Source organism: Bombus flavifrons, chromosome 9, assembly GCF_040668555.2.
Source record: "Bombus flavifrons isolate JBK064 chromosome 9, iyBomFlav1_principal, whole genome shotgun sequence".
NCBI classification, from domain to species: domain Eukaryota; kingdom Metazoa; phylum Arthropoda; class Insecta; order Hymenoptera; family Apidae; genus Bombus; species Bombus flavifrons.
Window position 1 is genome coordinate 9,561,649 of NC_138450.1, and position 17,768 is coordinate 9,579,416.

The window sequence follows — 17,768 nt, forward strand, 5'->3', positions numbered from 1 at the left end:
CCATTTCTCGGGTGTAGCCGCGAAACGACGATTCAGTCTCGCCGGTCGACTCGCAGGATCGAAGATAAAACGAACCATCGATGCGTGCTTGTTCCTCGTTTATTTCCTGCACCAGTTGCGAAAGCATTGATTTTATTTTATTCTTATTTCATCCGGAAGATTGTGAACATGGCATACATAGCGTTACAACATATAAATTGCGTTAATCGTCCACAATTAATTTAATGCATTGTACTAAATGTAATTATACTTTAAGCTTAAAACGAAATGTTTAATCACGTTACTTTTCCATAATCCGTTATAATTTGAATTTATTTAACGAATATAGTAAAATGTGATTACTTGAAATGAGTACTTTTTAACTTTATCCAGTCGCGTGTATCGAGACTTTGGGGCAAAATAAGAAGACGGGAGAAAGAGAAAGAGAGAGAAAGAGAGAGAGGAAGAGATGCTGATGACGGAGCAGAAGCAGAGGCGTTATCGAGCGACAGGAACTCATCCCTACCAACCTGCACTCTCTCTCTCTCTCTCTCTCTCTCTCTCTCTCTCTCTGCCGCTCTCTCTCTCTCTCTAGTTGTCATTCCCTCGTTTTCCGTCGTCGTTTCTCTAGTGCTCACTTTCGACTCTTTTCCTGCTTTCCTCGCGTTTGTTCTTTCTCATTTTCCTTCTTCCAAACTCACTACCAGTCTACCGTGTTCCCAGCCTTTCTGTTTCATTCTTTGTCCTTTCTTCTCCGTTCATCTTCTTTCCCCCGAACCGTAGCATCGCCCCAACACTTTATCTATGTTTTTTCCTGTCTTTTTTGGTCACTATATCTCTAACCCTCTGTTCTTCTCGCTTTCTCGCTCCTTCGTTCCTCTCTTACTGGCTCGCCTTATGCATTCCCCCTTTTCATTTTTCTTTCCTACCTAGACGTTTCCGGTCTTTCTCGTTCTCTTTCCGTATTTCTACGTGACCCTATTTCTATCCCCTTCTTGCCAACAACCTCTTTTCCTTTGTCATTGGCTTCACGAACCTCCCCATCGTCTTTTACCTCCGTCCTACTGATCCCCATCGCGTCTGTCTCATCAAATACGTGTACTACGACTTCCAGGGGTTGCATTCGTTTCTTGAATCACTTGAACGCCGTATGGAATTTTCTCTCTAGCTGGCGGAAAAATCGAACGCAGTTACGCTTTTCGAGATCGTGGCATACCACTGTCCCGTTTTCTCTACCGGAGAATTCATTCGTTAAATCGACCAAACCTTACACCCTCGTTAACATTTACCGAATCGAAATAGTTTGACGCCCCGAGGTATCGTGTAATTTCCTGCTTACGAGCAACCAGGTGTTTGGTCCACGTTGGATGGAACCGAAATGGAGCGCTGATCAATCATTCATCGTAAAACCAACAGTGTCTACTTCTACGTAAGAAACATACGAGCAATGAAATATTTAAAAAAACGATGGACTTGTTGAATCACTCCGTGATCAAGATCTTAACCGTGTAAAAATAAGTTCAAGGAAGATTAACTGTTTAGAGTCGGAGGAACGGAACAGTACTTAAGTCATCGAATAGGTGGGTCGTTTCGAGGGCGGAGTTAATCTGCGCGCCGATCTAATCTAACTAAACTAAATGGAATTAAACGAGAGGGAGCTACGTTAGACACAAGTAACGAGCCGCTCGAAATAATTGTCTTTCGCGATTACCGAAGCCATCCGTGCGTCGTGAACACGTCCCGGCTACTTGACACGCGTTTTGTCTTCTTTACCTTCAGTTTCAAACGAGACGAGTGGCTTAATTCGTCGCTCAACACGTCCCAACTGATTATTTCGTTCTAATCTTGCGTTACTCTAACGTTTCTAACTGCCCGAAAGTCTCAGTTCTGGACTATTCGATTTCCCTCCAGGGTTCCAATTTTCCATCAAAAGAACACTACGTAGATCCGAACGTGAGTGAAGTCGAAACTCCATGGACCCTGGGACAAAACGCGCCAAACGAGATCAGGCAAACTAGTCACAAACTACCTTTCATTGCACCATGTCTCGCCATGTCTGACGAAGTCACGATTTACAGACGTCTTAATTGCTCGAAGTTGGTCGAGGAACGCCTGTTGAGAAACGACCCGAACCACGGAAGTGTTTCGTTGTTCCATCCGTCTTTGCTTGCTGGAAAACCAGGTAGGGTCGTTTAAACCGAAACGGATTTCAGGATACGCGAACGACAAAGGCACTCACGGTCGATCGATAACAACCCCGTTGACTTGGACAAAGGGAGGGAGGTCGAGGGGTATTGGCGAGTTACAGAGGGAAGCAGAGACACTTTGATGGAAGACTTTTTCACGGCAGAACGGGTCGCGGTCGTCTAAGGCAAGGCTTGCCCCAGTGGATCGTTAAAAGCCCCGTTAGGAGAAGTTTCTCAAACTTTTGTAACTTGAAACTCCCTACTATCTATATTCGATTTTTTTTTCTTTTTTTTATGAATGGATATCAGTTTTCCTTGTCCATCGCTACGCTCCACGATATTCTCTTCGGTTCAATAGACTTATCTGAAACCACATGTTTTTGAAATTTAAAATACTACAGTGAATTGCTAGGTTCTTCGTTTATTTTTACTTCAGCTATTTCTAAGAGATAGCTCTTTGTCATTTATACTTCCGGATATGTTTTCAATTAATTTAATTAATTAAGAAAGCACTAGATTATTCTGTCACAGGTTTGATATTGTTTGATATCGATCGTATTACGTTGACAGATAATTTTCTAGTATAATGTAAACAGTATCGTGTATCGTTAATTAGGTAATGATAATGTGCGCTATGTTTTAGTTTTTCACGCAAGAGACACTCACTAGCCACGTTCCGTAGAAATTAAGCGACATTTGACACGAACCGGAATCTTTTTAGTTTGACAAAACTTGGTTAGCACTGTAGAATTAGCGAAACCTGAACAAAGAAGCTCTCTCTCCTTGATTTTTCTTCAATCTTTCGCTGGGAGTGATTCATAGACTCGTCGAGCCGTGTAGAACCCGATATTACAACGCAAACGTAGAAACCACTCTCTGGTTTCTTGGGGTCGTCGTACCATAGATCGATCTTCCGGCGAGAAACGAGGTTTGCCAGGGGAGGTTGGCGTAAAGACAGTTTCGTCTGGCACGAAACGTTGATCGTTTCTTTCGTAACGTGGTTATCTTGTTGTTGTGACCGGTTCACAATCTCTCGACGCCTTAAGAGATCGAATACAGCTGAGCTTTCACAGGCAGAAACCACGAACGACTGAAAATCCGGAAATTCTACTCGAGATGTCTCGCGCGCGTCTTTCAGTGACCACTTTACGCTTCTTTAAGCATCGAGTTTTCAGATTTATGTTACCTTTTAGCTGGGACTCTAGGAAGGGAAAGACTGAAGAGACAGGGAGATTATTTTTATCGTAAGCTTGGCACAATGGCGAGAATTATGGTTTTATTCACGTGAACATATACATAACTTATGTCGGGTTTCATCCCTTCTCTCTATATCTATGCATTGATTTTTCCCCGCTGACCCCATAAAAACTTTTCCCTCGAAGCATCTTTATTGGTCATTTGTAACGGAACCATGCAACCGTCGAAGCCATCACTCTCCAGCTCTCCAAATCATACAGTAAGTCACACACAATTTTAATTTCTTACTCCGTAAATCACATACTTTCCTTTCTCATAAAACCTTCTTCCGATAAATGTTACTTTTTATTTACGTGTCATTAAATTTTATGTGCTGTTATATCAAAGTCTACTTTCGTCTCAGTAGCATCGATAACCTCCCCTTCAAAATCGATTAACGTCGCAACGTGTATCGAAATTCTAATTCAACGATCGTATTCGTAAATTTACCGTCGATGTAGAAGATAAGTTTGTCGTCTTATCTTTGCGTGAAAGATCCGAAGCGGTCCTAGGATGTCGCTAATGCCGGTATTAGAATGGCCGGTTTAAATGGAGCACGGTGACCCACATACGAATTCGGAATGGGGTCAGAGAAAATCGTGGGATTTAGGTCAGGGGAATTTACATCGTCGGGACCCGTACAGTTTTACGTTGTCCTTCGTGTTTGACGTCATCGATTTCTACACGCGTCACCCGTTGCATCGTGGGAATTTTATTGTTACGAGGGAAAAACGAGGAAAGGAGAAGAACGAGCCCACAATGCGAAAAATAAGGCGGAGCTTCATTGAACGCTTTGTTCGAGACGAATCACGACAGGATGTTTGAATAATCTACGATAGTAGCGGAAGAATAGGAGGTGAACTTAGACAGAGGTTCGATTTGATTTATCATTTATTTACCATCGAACGATCGATCGATACGAGACTGTTCTACTTTTATTCGATGCCACTTATCGTTCTATGATACTTTATTCCTCTTTCGATCGTTTCAACCTTCTTCAAAGTTTCTAAAAAAAAAAAGAAAAAATTGTTATGCGACTGTAAAGTACGAATAAACTCTACTTTAGCTTGATTTATTTCGCAAAAACTTCGCATTTCGCGCGAAAGTTCCCGGAGAGACATATCGATCGTGTCTTATCGTGTTTTATGAACACGAAAAAAAGGTTACAGGTTACTGGCTTAGTCTTGGTAACTTTGTTATTTAACAATTATGATAACCTAAACATATTACGCCGTTAGCTGGTCCGCGCATATACGGCTTGCATATCTAATCCCATGCTATTTACGATGACAGAGGCATTAAAAAAGAAAGATGAAAAATATTTAAGCGACATGCACGAGGTAACGGGAGCCCGGAAGAGATCGATCTATCGTGCAACGACCCCCTCGGAAAAATCAAAGAGTTGCCTGTATAACTTTGTTTCTTGGTAAAAGCACGCCACATTTTGCGACCTATTTCGTGTTCCCTTCTCGGAAAGCTCGTTATCGCATGTACATGGAAGATTCTCCCAGAAGCTTCTTTCTTGCCTGTTTATTTTATTATTACGATAAAAATTTATGACAAAATAACACCGATAAGAACGTTTTAATTAAAGTCATAAACATTTTGAAGATTTTCTTAACACTTCACTCCCGTTCCTTTTTTTAATACGACATTTAGATGCTGAATTATGAACCAATCGTTTCTATGAAAAATCGATAAAAGCCTCATTAGCAGATTGCACGTGCTTATATATTTATGGGTTTAAAGACACATGAACGTACAGAATGCACGCAACATGCAAGAATACATAAAATATCAGAAAGTAAACTGGTTGTAATATTTAACAAGCGAAACAATTTCCCATTTAGGTTCGATCTAATCGGTTTAATAAATGATCAAAGCTATTCGTGAAGCGATAGCAATCAAAGCATTTATCATATCGTATATAACGATATTTTCTTCGTGGGAAGCAAAGAACAAAGTCGATTGAACAACTTCGCAAACTTTAATTACAACTACCAACTACTGTTATATCAGTCTGTTACATACCGAACCCGATATAGCTACAGGCCTATCCGTGAAATCGATTTGGAATGGAAGGTTTGAAGCAGGAAATGATTAATTGACTCAACTGTTTAGCGACGAACGAAGCTCTCTTCATGCACGTTATACCTAACATTGTTTCGATTTTGACGATATTTAATCAAATATTGTTTACGATTCCCTCCTCCTAGCAAACGAGAAAGTAAAAATCCAAATATATTCGTAGTTATGAGTATGAAATTACAGAAATATCCCACTCCTACCAAGGGCATTCAAGAAATGTTACAAGACTCTACTGCAAAATTAAAAACAAAAGGGATCTTTCTTGCCGCTGCCATAACTTCTTAGACGCTGTAGGACGCTATTATTCGAAGAAGAGGATCGTTTTGCCAGGTGGTCGGTGTCCATTAAGTCGCCAAGACCGTGGACGACCGGTTGTTTTCACGACGAGGGTTACACGCGGCGTAAGAAGAAACGCCATCGTGAGATAGGATTTACGCGATCGTTAATAGGATCTCGTCTTAAGAGGGGCTTCGTTTAAACTTTAAAACCCCGCTTCATCTTTGTTCCTCCGTCGGTCGTTGCGCGTTCGATATCCAGCGTAAACTGTGTCGATGGACGATACCGATCGCACCCCCGAGAGAAAGAGAGAGATCGGGTTCCCTGCGCGTCGAGGGTTAATCGAGGGCTAATCGTTTCGAAACCAGAACACGTGACACCATGTACACACCGACACCCCTAGCGATCGTAACAACCTGGAGAGTTGTGGCGGGTTGTATGCTCCTTGCATTCCCTTGGAAACGCACCGCTCGATTTCGATTACAGAACAGCCCGTTGAAATTCGATTTCCATGTGTCTCATTCGTTGCTATCCGATCTCAACGGGGCTGCAAGATGTGGGAATTCACAGGATCGAGTTCTAATAAAAATACCGAACCTACACACGTCTAGGGAAAACATGGTTTCATTGAATGGAACTGAAATTATTAAGGGGGATGAGAACGTTGTTGTTAATCTTGCTGCGCTCTTTTGGATTCATCTTCGAGTGAGTTTTGTTCAACGGTGATGCTACGAAACATCTCAAGTTCGAACGAAATATTGGTACGCTCTCGTATATGTTGGATCTCGAAATATTGGATCTCTCGTTTTGACTTTGTGTTAAAGATGTTCTTGAAACGAAACGTTGAAACAAAACGTAAGGATTCCGCGGCAGAGTTAAATGTTAATTTCAGGCTTCGGCTGCTACTCTCTTTAAATTACTCGCTGTGAATGTATTAATAAGAATACCAACCTCAGTTAGCATGCCTAAGGTGAAATTCTAATTAGAAGGAAATTAGAAGTGGAATAAGGATGTAAAGGCAAACAGTTGTAGAATAGAGAGATTGGGACAATTTGTGGCAAGTAGGGTAGGATTGAAAAGGGGAATTCGGCCATGGCTTGGTGGATTAATTTCGTTATGGGGGTAGCTGACGTCACAGGATGGAGGGGAGCTCTCTCGACCTCTACAGCCTCTATGGCACGTTGTCGTTGCTTGTTCGTACGCGAAATCAGGTCGATCGTCGCTATTGAGCGGGCACCGCTTCCGGTCGAGCATCGTCTCTGTCGTAACGACGACGAGGCGCGAGGTTTGTTAACGCATTGTCATCCAACGCATAGAAATAAACGATGTACAATGCTAAAAAATAAAATTGCGATTTGCGTATGCTTTTGATCGTCCGCCTTCGAAACCATATTATTCCTTATGATTTGATTTATATTCCTCCTACGTGAAATTATAAATTTTATCAAATTGCTAATTATCTCATTAGCTTTCACTGAGTTCTAAGAATTATCGCTGTCATAAATTACATACGTCTAGACTTAATTACGAAAGTTGCTCAGTTAGGGGCTCGATGAAGAGAGCGAGAATATTTTACTCCGGCAAACGGCAGTTCGTTGTTCTTGTATGAAATATACGCCGAAACATGCTGCTTCTAATCATCCGGTCTGCGGCAACGTTTTTTTTTTTTTTCGTTAGTTTGTTTCCTTTGTCACACTAGCGTCGCGTTGTCGTCATTAACGATGCCTAACGAGCTTGACGAAGGCCTTGGAAGAATATTCACGAAAAGAGAGTCGAGTGGGAAATTCAAGCAGCAGAAAGCGACGTCGAAGAAATTCGAAAGACAAGAAATAAGACGTAAAGTGAAAGAGGAACAGGGGATGGGAGTATAATCGAAATACTGAAATTTGGCAAAGAGAAGCAACCGGCTGGCTTATAGTACAGACCGCGTATATATTAATTAAAGGAAATAAGGAAAATTTTAATGCAACGTCTGCAAATAGATGGAAAGTCCATAACAACCTTCTAAGAAGCGATACAAAGCTTTAAGAAGAGTGCTCTTTCTACTGGAAGGATAAAAAAAAATAATACAATTCAGAAACTGGCAAAGGAATACACAGCTCAAAGAAGATGAATAAAGGAGAACGTGAAGAAGGGTCAAAGTAATTCAGTCGAAGATTCAGAAAGACGGGACAGAAATGGAGAAGGAAAGATGCCGGAAAAGCGTTGCGAGTCTAAAGAGAACGTGCACGACGATCGAACTTCCGCTAGAAATATTGACTTTGGTCGAGCGTTTCGCACGTTCTCGGAGGAAACTCTTTCCAGACACCGATTTCTCTTTTTCAACGTGTAATCGGTCCCGATTTTCTTCCCGTTTCGTCCGACTCCCTGTTGACGACAACCTTGTCTCGTAGCTCTAACGCCTTCCTTTCGAGCAAACAGACCGAATCCCTCTTCGATATCATCGAGCATCATGATAAGTACTCCGAAAGAGAATCAGACAGCACTCGAGATTCGCTAGGCGAAATGTTTCGCGGATAAAGCATTTTACGTGTCTGCTTCGTTGAGTGGAACGTGATTTTTAGGTAATTAAAAATTGCCAGGAAAATAAAAAATATTTTTATACGTTGCTCCCTGTTTGCAGATTTTGTTGTATTTCAATTTCATTATATTTTAATATTTGTAGAGAACTCAAGTATTTATATAAAGAGGAATATTGAAAACACTTTCCTGGAAAGAGTGACAAAGTGCTCCCTTGTGTCGAGCTTCTATCGATCCGCTTATCAGTTTCATGCTCGAAGTAGTTTCGCGTAGCTCGAATATGCAATTATCCAAGTATACACGTTCAAACGCCAAGTGGCTTGAAACTATTGACTTTTATATCATTCTATGTAAAACGTAAGAAAATAACAGGCGAAACAAAGAAACTCTGCATTTTAATTTCAACTCGCCCAACTGGAAATTGCACTATAGTACACACAAGTACCTGTATGTAATGTGACTTTTTATTAACGCAATTAGCCGAGGCCAGCGTACGATCTCGTTTAAAAAAATTCATTTATTTTCTGTTACAGAAACAAAGTATGATGGTTCGACAACTGGAAGAGGAGCTGAGAATGCGGATGCGAGGGCCAAGCGTCGAGATGCAACAGCAAATGGAAGTTTTGTACAACGAGAACGAGCATCTGACGCGAGAGATCGCCATACTTCGTGACACGATCAAGGTAAGTGGTTTATCCACTTTAAAAAAAAAAAACAAAACAAGAACGAGGATTTTTCAACCTCGAACTTTACATTTCCCGACGCACCAAAGGGGAATGTTATCAATCCTTCTCGCTCCAGTTCTTACGCTTATCGCGACACGAGTGACATAATAAAAAAAACGAAATATCAGGTCGATTTTATTAGGTCGTAACATACAAAATGTCCGTCTGCATCCACTCAAAGGAATATGATTTTGCTTCTCATTGAAGTAAATTTATTAATGAAAGCATAGTTTCATAGCAATCGATACATTTCCCTCGTTAAGCTGCAAAGTCTCTAATACTATTTTCCAACAATATTTTTATTTTAGATTTTAGAAAGTAAAAATATTGCGGCATTACTCCGTTATTCGTTTTCAACGTCGTTGAAAAAAAGAAAATTTAAGCAACTAACGACGAATCGCTCTACCACTTCAAAGAGTATCGATGAACTTTTAAAACTACGCCGCGTTCCTTAGTTAAGTTTTTGCATCTTTTTTCTGCTATCTTTGCTTTCCTTCGCTCGATTAAAAATATTCTGTCATTACTTCCTTACAGCCTGTATGATATAACTTCACCTAAAAGTTATAAAAACATGGAGAATTTTAAATACTTCAACGTATTTCGAAAACATGCCAGAAAAGACATTTCAGCTAAGGAAAGCAGTATTTCAAGATCCTCGAAACACTCAAACTACATACTTTTTTTAGTACTATATACGTAAAGAATTTGAAGCGTTGACACAGACATTTCATTGTTACAACCAATATTTTTCAATGTTTACACAATAGGAAACGAAACCCTAATCCTAACCCTGAACTCTTCCTTCATAAGCGGAAGATTGGACGCGACCTGTTCACCCATCGTCTTGTCCGCAGAAAATAATGAATTTTGAGGAAAAAATGGAGGATCGTTGGCTTTCGTTCGGATTGGAATTCGCCGGAAGAATGGTGTTCACTGGCGGACGATCATTATAATGAGGAATAATAGGAATAGAAGGCGCGAAACGGGAGCAAAGGTAGAGGCCGGGTCGCGAATTTCAAAACCTCCAGCCATCTTTTTCGTCGTACGACCTCGTTCTCTCATTTCCAGTCCTCAATGAATGGTACATACCTTGCAAAACCGAGTATTATCTACATCTTGTGCTTTGAAACATTTTAGAGAATCCCTTTCTCGTTTCTGATAAAGATAAGCATAATGATAAGATTAAGGATAATTCGATGTATGAATAATATTAGGTTATCTCAAAAGTTTCTTTCGTTTTATAAGGAAGTAATAGATGCACAACATTTGTTGTTTTATATTATTTTATTGAATTACTTATGTTCCATTTTGTTCTATCGGAACAATTGGAATATATAATTAAGATAGCTAGAAGGTGAATTCGTTATTTAAATTCGCTATCTTCAATTCATTGTCTCATTGTTTCTCTCTCCAGCGTTCTCTAAATTGATGAAATTGCGGTGTAAATTTTCTAGAAGTAACAGAATTGGACGGTGCTACACGATAAAACCAATGGTTGTACCTGATGTCGATCTAAAATTCCGATGGAATCGAATTTACATTGCTTTTTTGTTTAGTCTCCTTCGAGATCTGTGAAATTTCTTTTGTAAATTCCCCCGGAATCTATAGAATTATCGTTAATCTCGACACAATCTAATTTCGCCGGGGCGCAACACGACATTCGTGTTCCACCGGAGTTTATTGATCCAGCACAGCGGTTCGGAGAAACCGTTGGATCGCTTTCGGCGCCACTGGGTGGCAGAATTAACGGAGTTATTGCGGGAAGCTGATAGCTGCCGTTGCCAAGATTTCCGGAAGCATCGCGAACCGTTGGCGGACAATCGGTCGTTTACCTCGAACAGCATCTAAACCTCTTGTCTATTTCGGTTGTCCGCGTGACGTCTGGGCGCCAGTCAAACCGCACCCGTTACAGATTAGGCGAACGAATCGGCATCTAAATCGCTTGTATCCTGTCAAAACGGCGAGTAAATCGAGCCCCACGATTATCTCGTGCACGATCGTTCGCTTTCGTTCTAGTAGCATACGTAATATCAATTGAAACCAGCTCGTTCATTCAGTTCGAATAGGTTCCATTGCAGAGGAAGTTGTCGGTATCGTGCCGGATATCAAATCATTGCTTCTTACGCGAAGAACACCCAATGAGATTCATCTGGAATACTAAAATCTAGAGCTCGCTTCGGAGCTTGCTTATCGATTCGAACGACCGTCCCAAAAGTATACACAGTCCCACTAGCGAAAGGAAGTCGAAGAACCGCCAGTGAATCGGTCGAAGCCGATCGAAAATTCTGCCGAACGAGTTAACGCCGTATACCCGGCCAAACGATCGCGTAGACAGGTCAAACGTGCAACGCACTGGAAGCAACTGGTCGCCTTTGGCCACTTGCCAAATTATGCAGCCGCTTTCTGGCTACGTTCTCTCAGTCTTTATTATCGAATACGCCGATCGTGGTAAGGTCCATCGACACTACCCTCTGACTTCCGGTATCATTTTTCTCATGACAAGCCGCTATCACGTCGACCCTCACGATCGATCGCTAGATATCGTCTTCCTCTGTCTCTTAGCCTTCCTCTCCGTCCCCGCCCCTTCCCGACTCCTCGGTTTTCCTTTTTCTCGGCAAAATTGACGAAAAAGGAGGGTTATGTCGATACCAGCTTTAGTACTATGATACTTTATTTTTGAGAAGAAAAAGAAAACAAGATAGATCCTCTCCTAGGGTCGAAAGAAACAAGAGAGAGAAAATTAAGCGTTTTGAGACAAATCCGAATCGGACCTTGATACGAATTAAATGTATTCTCGAATGTGCACAGAATTGAAGAAAAGTCTACGCTTGTTCGAAAATCCTGCGCAGATTCTCTGGTGTATTTCGAGCATAAGCCAGAGACCGAATGTCTTCGTTTATTGAACTTAGACCGTTTAACATTGAACCGGGTGCATTTATTTTCAGCTAAGCTTCGAGAAAGCTTGCACAGCTGAAAGACCATTTCTGCGGTAACTGGTTTCTGCTTTTGAGGAATACGAATAAAGAAATAATCACGCGGTCTAAAACTTTGATTGTTTGTCGTAGGAACTGGGTTATTAACCTCGATAAAATTGTCAGGGATATTGTTTAGCCGTTTCTTTCAGGGCGTTTTGTTATTTACCCTCGTGAGAGGTATTTGTAGAAAGGACAAAATATCTTGAAACGTAAATCGAAGTTTCTGGTAAAAAAATTATAACTGGATTTCGTATAATTGAATTTTGCCGATTTTCTCCATTTATATCTGCCATTTTTATCCCTCAAATAATAGAAGTTTATATTTGGAAAGGTAAATCCAGTCGGTAGGAGTTTAATTAATCAGACACTGGCGAAAGTTTCGCTGCCACGGCGTTCTACTGTACAATTCGCTTAGAGCATATTCGCAGAAATCTGAATAAATTAGAAAAATAGAGGAAAAATCAGAGTGCAGGAAATTCGTATAGAAGCATCAAACGATATCGACGATAAGGTTCGGCCGACAACGTTCTCCGGCGACGACGTCGGCAAGAAAAGGAAGAGAGACGGCCAGCGGGTGTCTAATTCCAGGCTAATTACGTTTCTGCCGTCAAAGGGGCGGTCTAAATTCGTTATACGGGCGTCAAGCGCCACTATCTACCAACGACGTAACACAAATCGAGCATTTTACGGTGAAACACCCAGTTCCCTTCGTCTCTCTATGCTTCACCTCGACGCTCAACAGAGAACAATTGTCTTTGCGTCTTTCTGTCACTTTATTGTCTCAACGGCGTTGTTATTTAAAGATCCGCATGCTTTCGTTTGCAAGTCTCAATTTAAGAAATTGAAGTCATCGACGCGACGCCGTGTTCGTGCGTTCCTCATAAAATAAAAGTAGAAACTCGGCCGTCTTGTTAGCGACCTCGTTAAACTCTGGAATGAAGATTACCTGTGATAAATTTGTCATGGATCCGGTATTATTGCATAAGCGCCAGGACGAGGAAGGTCAGCGGAAGCTGTAAAACGAATTCTTGCGAACGAGCTTGGATTTTTTCAATTACCCCGACGAAATGTCAGTTAAAGCTAGCGGAACTTGCGTTCTCAGAGGTCGCGTAAAATGCGATTTCACCGTTTTCTTTTTTCGATTACAGGAACTGGAATTGAGAATAGAGACACAGAAGCAAACCCTGCAAGCTCGTGATGAAAGCATCAAGAAGCTGCTCGAGATGCTCCAAAACAAGGGGATGGGTGAGGCATTCCATTCAAATTCGACTTTCCTACACAAACGCCATCATTTTTACTAATTAACGTCTCGTTCGTGCAACAGTGGCATTCCAGGCGGTTTCTGCAAAGACAGAAATGAAGTGAGATAAGAAATACTAATGTAACGCTTGTAACTCTTTAACCTCTTGTCTTGTAGTATTAAGGCACGAATTGTGGCTCTTAGAGTTCAGGTCCTCGCTTAATAAAGATAAGTTTACTTTGATAAGAAGATTTACATTAAACTGTAATTCTAATTTCAACTTTTTAGACAGAAGATCGTTAGGTACATCTAAACTGCATATAATATCTTAATATTCTTCATTCGACGCTCTGTTATAACAATGAATAGTTAGCGCTAGCTTAAATGGCTACTAAAGAAACGGTAAGGCAAGAGGTTAACGAATTTTTGTAGAATCGATATCGTAAAACCGTAAACAGTATTACCGAGTATTACCATAAATATGTAAAAATTGTTCGATCAATTCACTTCAATTCTGTGAGCATTCGCTATCCTTCACTAAAGTATTTCATCTTTTAGTAAAAGTATGTGTGTGTGACCATTCTGCAGATATTTATCCTCGTGCATCATATAATAACATTCTAGCGACGAAGACCTTCGTTTGAATTAGCAGCATCACGTGACTCTTTAGTGAATTACGAAAAGATTCTTAAGAAGATGAAAAACAATATTTATCGTTACTAACACTTCAACGAAAACGCTGTCGAAAGAGCTGACGATTAATAAAATTTCATGAAGCCTTGAGCCGCGTGCAACCCTCGCGTCGCTGAGTTCTGCGCGAAATTAAAGCGCGCTTGCGCTCGCTGCGCTCCTCGATTCTTGGGGAAAAATAATCCGCGAAATTACGCGCCGTGTAACAACTTCCCCGTATAATAATCATAAAGAGGGTGCACGTAGAACAGGACAAAGCGGTAAAGGGGTTCAACTTCCGCCGAAATTTCCGGACGAATTTTCTTCGTGCCCAATTCCGCGCGGTTATGTGGTCCTGTAATATTCACTCGCTCGTGACAGCTAATAATCGCGAAACGAACGAAAGTTGGCCGTAACCGCGGTAATTGTAGCGGAAATATTTGCAACTGGATCGTGAAACTATTTTGTGCGAGAACGTAAGCGTGCTTATTTGCGAAACGTCGTGCTGGATGCACGAAAATATCGTCATCGCAGTTTCGCTGTGACCGAGATACAAAGCTGGTTGACGATAACAGCCCGTTATATCGTCGACTGGTGTCGTGAGAAACATTTCAGAACGTTCGGTTTCATTCTGACGATGTTTACGGCTTAGATATCATTCGATAATTGACCGAAAACTTCAACTAATGAGACATGGAAAAAATAGCACCGATTCTTCGTCGTAGCATGTAACAGCGAAACACGGGTATTATTCGAATGGTATTGTAGGACGAAAAGCTGCAATCACCGAAGAAGTGTTTAAAAAAAAAGCCAATTTCACCTTGTAAAATTCACGAGAAACGAAGCTTTCAAAGATCATATTCCTCCCCTCCCCTACATGAAAGATCACGAAGAGAACCGTACCAAGAGACCTTTAAAAATTGATGTTAAATCGTGTAAAACGCAGACAGAGACCGTACGAAAATCTGGACACCGAGCAGACATACCAAGAGCTTCTCGTTGCTTTCTGCTGTTCCAGGAAAAGAGGAGGAAAGGATCATGTTCCAGCAGATGCAGTCGATGGCCCAGAAGCAGGTCCTTAAGCTATTTCTACCCATGTCGGCATATTCATTATACATATATATATATATATATAATTATTATTCTCTCTCTACATATATATGTATCACTACCACTCTGATCGACGATATGTTACTATCACGCTCATCCAACGTATATGTACATATCATGTATCGTTCGTCTATCGTGAGACCATTGTACACACGCATCTCGCGGTGCAGAGATGCGGGTGCACACGCATATTACGAAACGGGATCGACATTGTTCTATATTCTCTCTTTCACATATCTTATTCTTCTACTGTTTTTTTTCTTTTTGTTTGATTTTCTCTTTCTTAAAATCGCTGCCCACTGTTGTGACGTAGTTTGCTTGCAAAGTAGAGAGTTATTATTGCGCTGCCAGTGGCTTCACAGTTCTCTTGCCCCGTGTCATTTCATGCTTCAGTCCCCCTCGCCGCCGCCGCCACCCTTGTTCCACCCATTTGCGTATGATACTTCACGCCGCGCCGTTATGCCATCACGCGCCACCCCGCCAGAAAGGGAAAACGAACGATTTCCCAGGGAAAAACGAGTTGTCGTCAAAAGCAAACGTTTCCCCTTGCTGTATACAGTAGGAGGCTGAGCACACGGATGTCCCGTCTAGACACGAGCATTTTTGCGACCGACGTGACAGAATTCCTTTTCACGGACAAGTAATCTGTGTAATCGTTAGTTACAACATGTTACATAACATGTTACAACGACACGGTCGCGAAAATGCGACGAGTGATCGAGCCTCGCGTATCACCGGCTCGATTACGCACCAACCTCGCACGAAAATGATCTTTTTACCCTCATGTATTCGCAAGAGAAAGCCGGACGAAACGTGTATCAGGTACGGTATATCGAATTGAAGCAAGCTGACACGGGCTGCGATCAGAGTGCACACGTATCATCGGATCGCCGTGAGATACTTCGCGTTTCTTCATTCCACCTAGGAATTATACAATGTTATTTATCGTCTTGAACTTCGGCGCTTCCCGCTGCTTCTCGTCGCCTCACCGAAAGAAAAGAAGGACAATCGATCGAGATTTTTTACGGCCCATGACGCTTACGGTTTCGAATACAATCACGTTCAAACACGAACAGCACACGTTCCAGAGGTATACATACACACGAGTACATGGCCCAATGTATTAGGCACGCGTATCGTCGTGTTCACCAGCACGCAAAAAAGAGCACACGTGTACCTTCACTTTCACGCTTGCACAGCACCAACGTGCTCGCGGACGCTCGTGTCCCGTGTACGCGTCCTTGCTCCGATCTGTCGTACGAAACGTCCAAAAGCTGCGATTAATCGAATAGAAAAATCGCGAAAACATTAATTTCGATTAAACAATAGCGAATAACCTGTATGCTCCAGATATTAAAATAACATTGAGTACTATACTCTTTATCATATACTTGTTGCTATAGTCGTAAAGTAAGTTTACTTATATCATATTTCTCTCTAGCTAAAGGAACTTTGTGTATCGCGTTCTATATTTCTCACATTTAAAAAAAAAAGCACCATTCTTCCAACGAAGCCCTCGTTTTTAACAATATACGAAGGGATGAAAGGGATAAAACGTTGCGTGAAAAATACAGTGAAACCTTATTTCTTGTTTCAAATTTCCTTTTAAGGGGAGAGAGATAAAGGTACAGATCGTCGATTCTCAGCGTCTTGGAAGCGAGCTTTTGGACGGTTTCCTAGCAGTGGTCAGAGCAACGCTTATTCTAGCAGCATTCTATATACTGTCGCTATTTCGCCACCACCGTAGCAAATGTTTGTATCGTCATTGTCGTTACTATTCCACGAGCACCGCCGCCATCATGTTCTTTCGCATATCTCACGTTATTTCGTCTGTTAGAACCGTCGTAGTCGTTCCCAAAACGTCGTTCGCGTGTAGTTAGCACTACATAGCCAGTCTGTAACCTAATCTCGGATGCGAAGTCGCCGCGGAGATCTGAACAAGATTCACCGAATAACTCCTGCTGTCGGCAGGAGAACGTAATAAGAAAATCTTTTTATTACGAATGACTTGGTTTCCTGGGAATTTTCAATACGTTAGAGAGAAAAGAATTCCACTGAAGGTATCTGTCGAACATGAAAAAAGAGTGCAACTCAATAAAGCGTTTTATATTTGAAGCAGAAGTGAGTAGAACAGGTGAATAACGGTCAAGCAAGGGATGCAGTAAAATATCCCATTAGTATTCATCCTTAGCGGAACAGTAGAATAGTTTCTCGAGAGTCAGACATGCTTAACTCGCAACACGGGAGGACGCGTTAAGCGCAACAAATTCAAGCACAGAAAGTAGTTCAAGCACGCGTGCCTGCACACAATAACGAGAAGCTGGAAACGGAGCTTGGAAAACGCAACGCGATTTCCATAACGGAGAGAATATTCAAAATACGTTTCTCTTGCAGAACGAGAGGAAATAATAATTGGAAATTCACGGCGACGTCGCATCCGTTCGAACGTTCTCCGATAATCCTGCATCTCCGTGTATGTGCCTGCGTTTTAGATCTAGGATTTAGGTGAAGTCTACGTGGCTTGAGTGGTAATTTACAGATATTTAGCGAGAGGGGAATTCACGCGAAAATAAACAGAGAACTCATTTAAGCATTCTCAAAGAATCATTTATGATACCGGTCGGACAGAGCATCGAAAAATCAAAAGAAATACATTTTAACCAGACGTGTTATCATCACATCTTTCTCTTATTCTTTCTTTCTCTCTTTTTTCTTGCACCGGAAGGATGCACCCTCCGTGGTGCAGCCTTCCATCATCGTGTTC

General features: G+C 41.5%; 1 protein-coding gene across 5 annotated transcripts in view; it reads left to right on the forward strand.

The window, feature by feature from the left end:
* LOC138183433 (ELKS/RAB6-interacting/CAST family member bruchpilot) overlaps nt 1-17,768 on the forward strand; it is a 68,432-nt gene that overhangs the window by 10,866 nt on the left and 39,798 nt on the right. The window contains exons 1-4 of one of the 5 annotated variants that reach the window (XM_069120323.1): nt 8,608-8,732; nt 8,819-8,968; nt 13,134-13,230; nt 14,841-14,968. In XM_069120323.1, the coding sequence (XP_068976424.1) occupies nt 8,828-8,968; nt 13,134-13,230; nt 14,841-14,968 (366 nt within the window). In that variant the 5' untranslated portion in view covers nt 8,608-8,732; nt 8,819-8,827. Of the gene's footprint in view, nt 1-8,607; nt 8,733-8,818; nt 8,969-13,133; nt 13,231-14,840; nt 14,969-17,768 lie in introns of those variants that run through there. The other 4 variants (XM_069120320.1, XM_069120321.1, XM_069120324.1 and 1 more) reach the window with 4 other exon arrangements.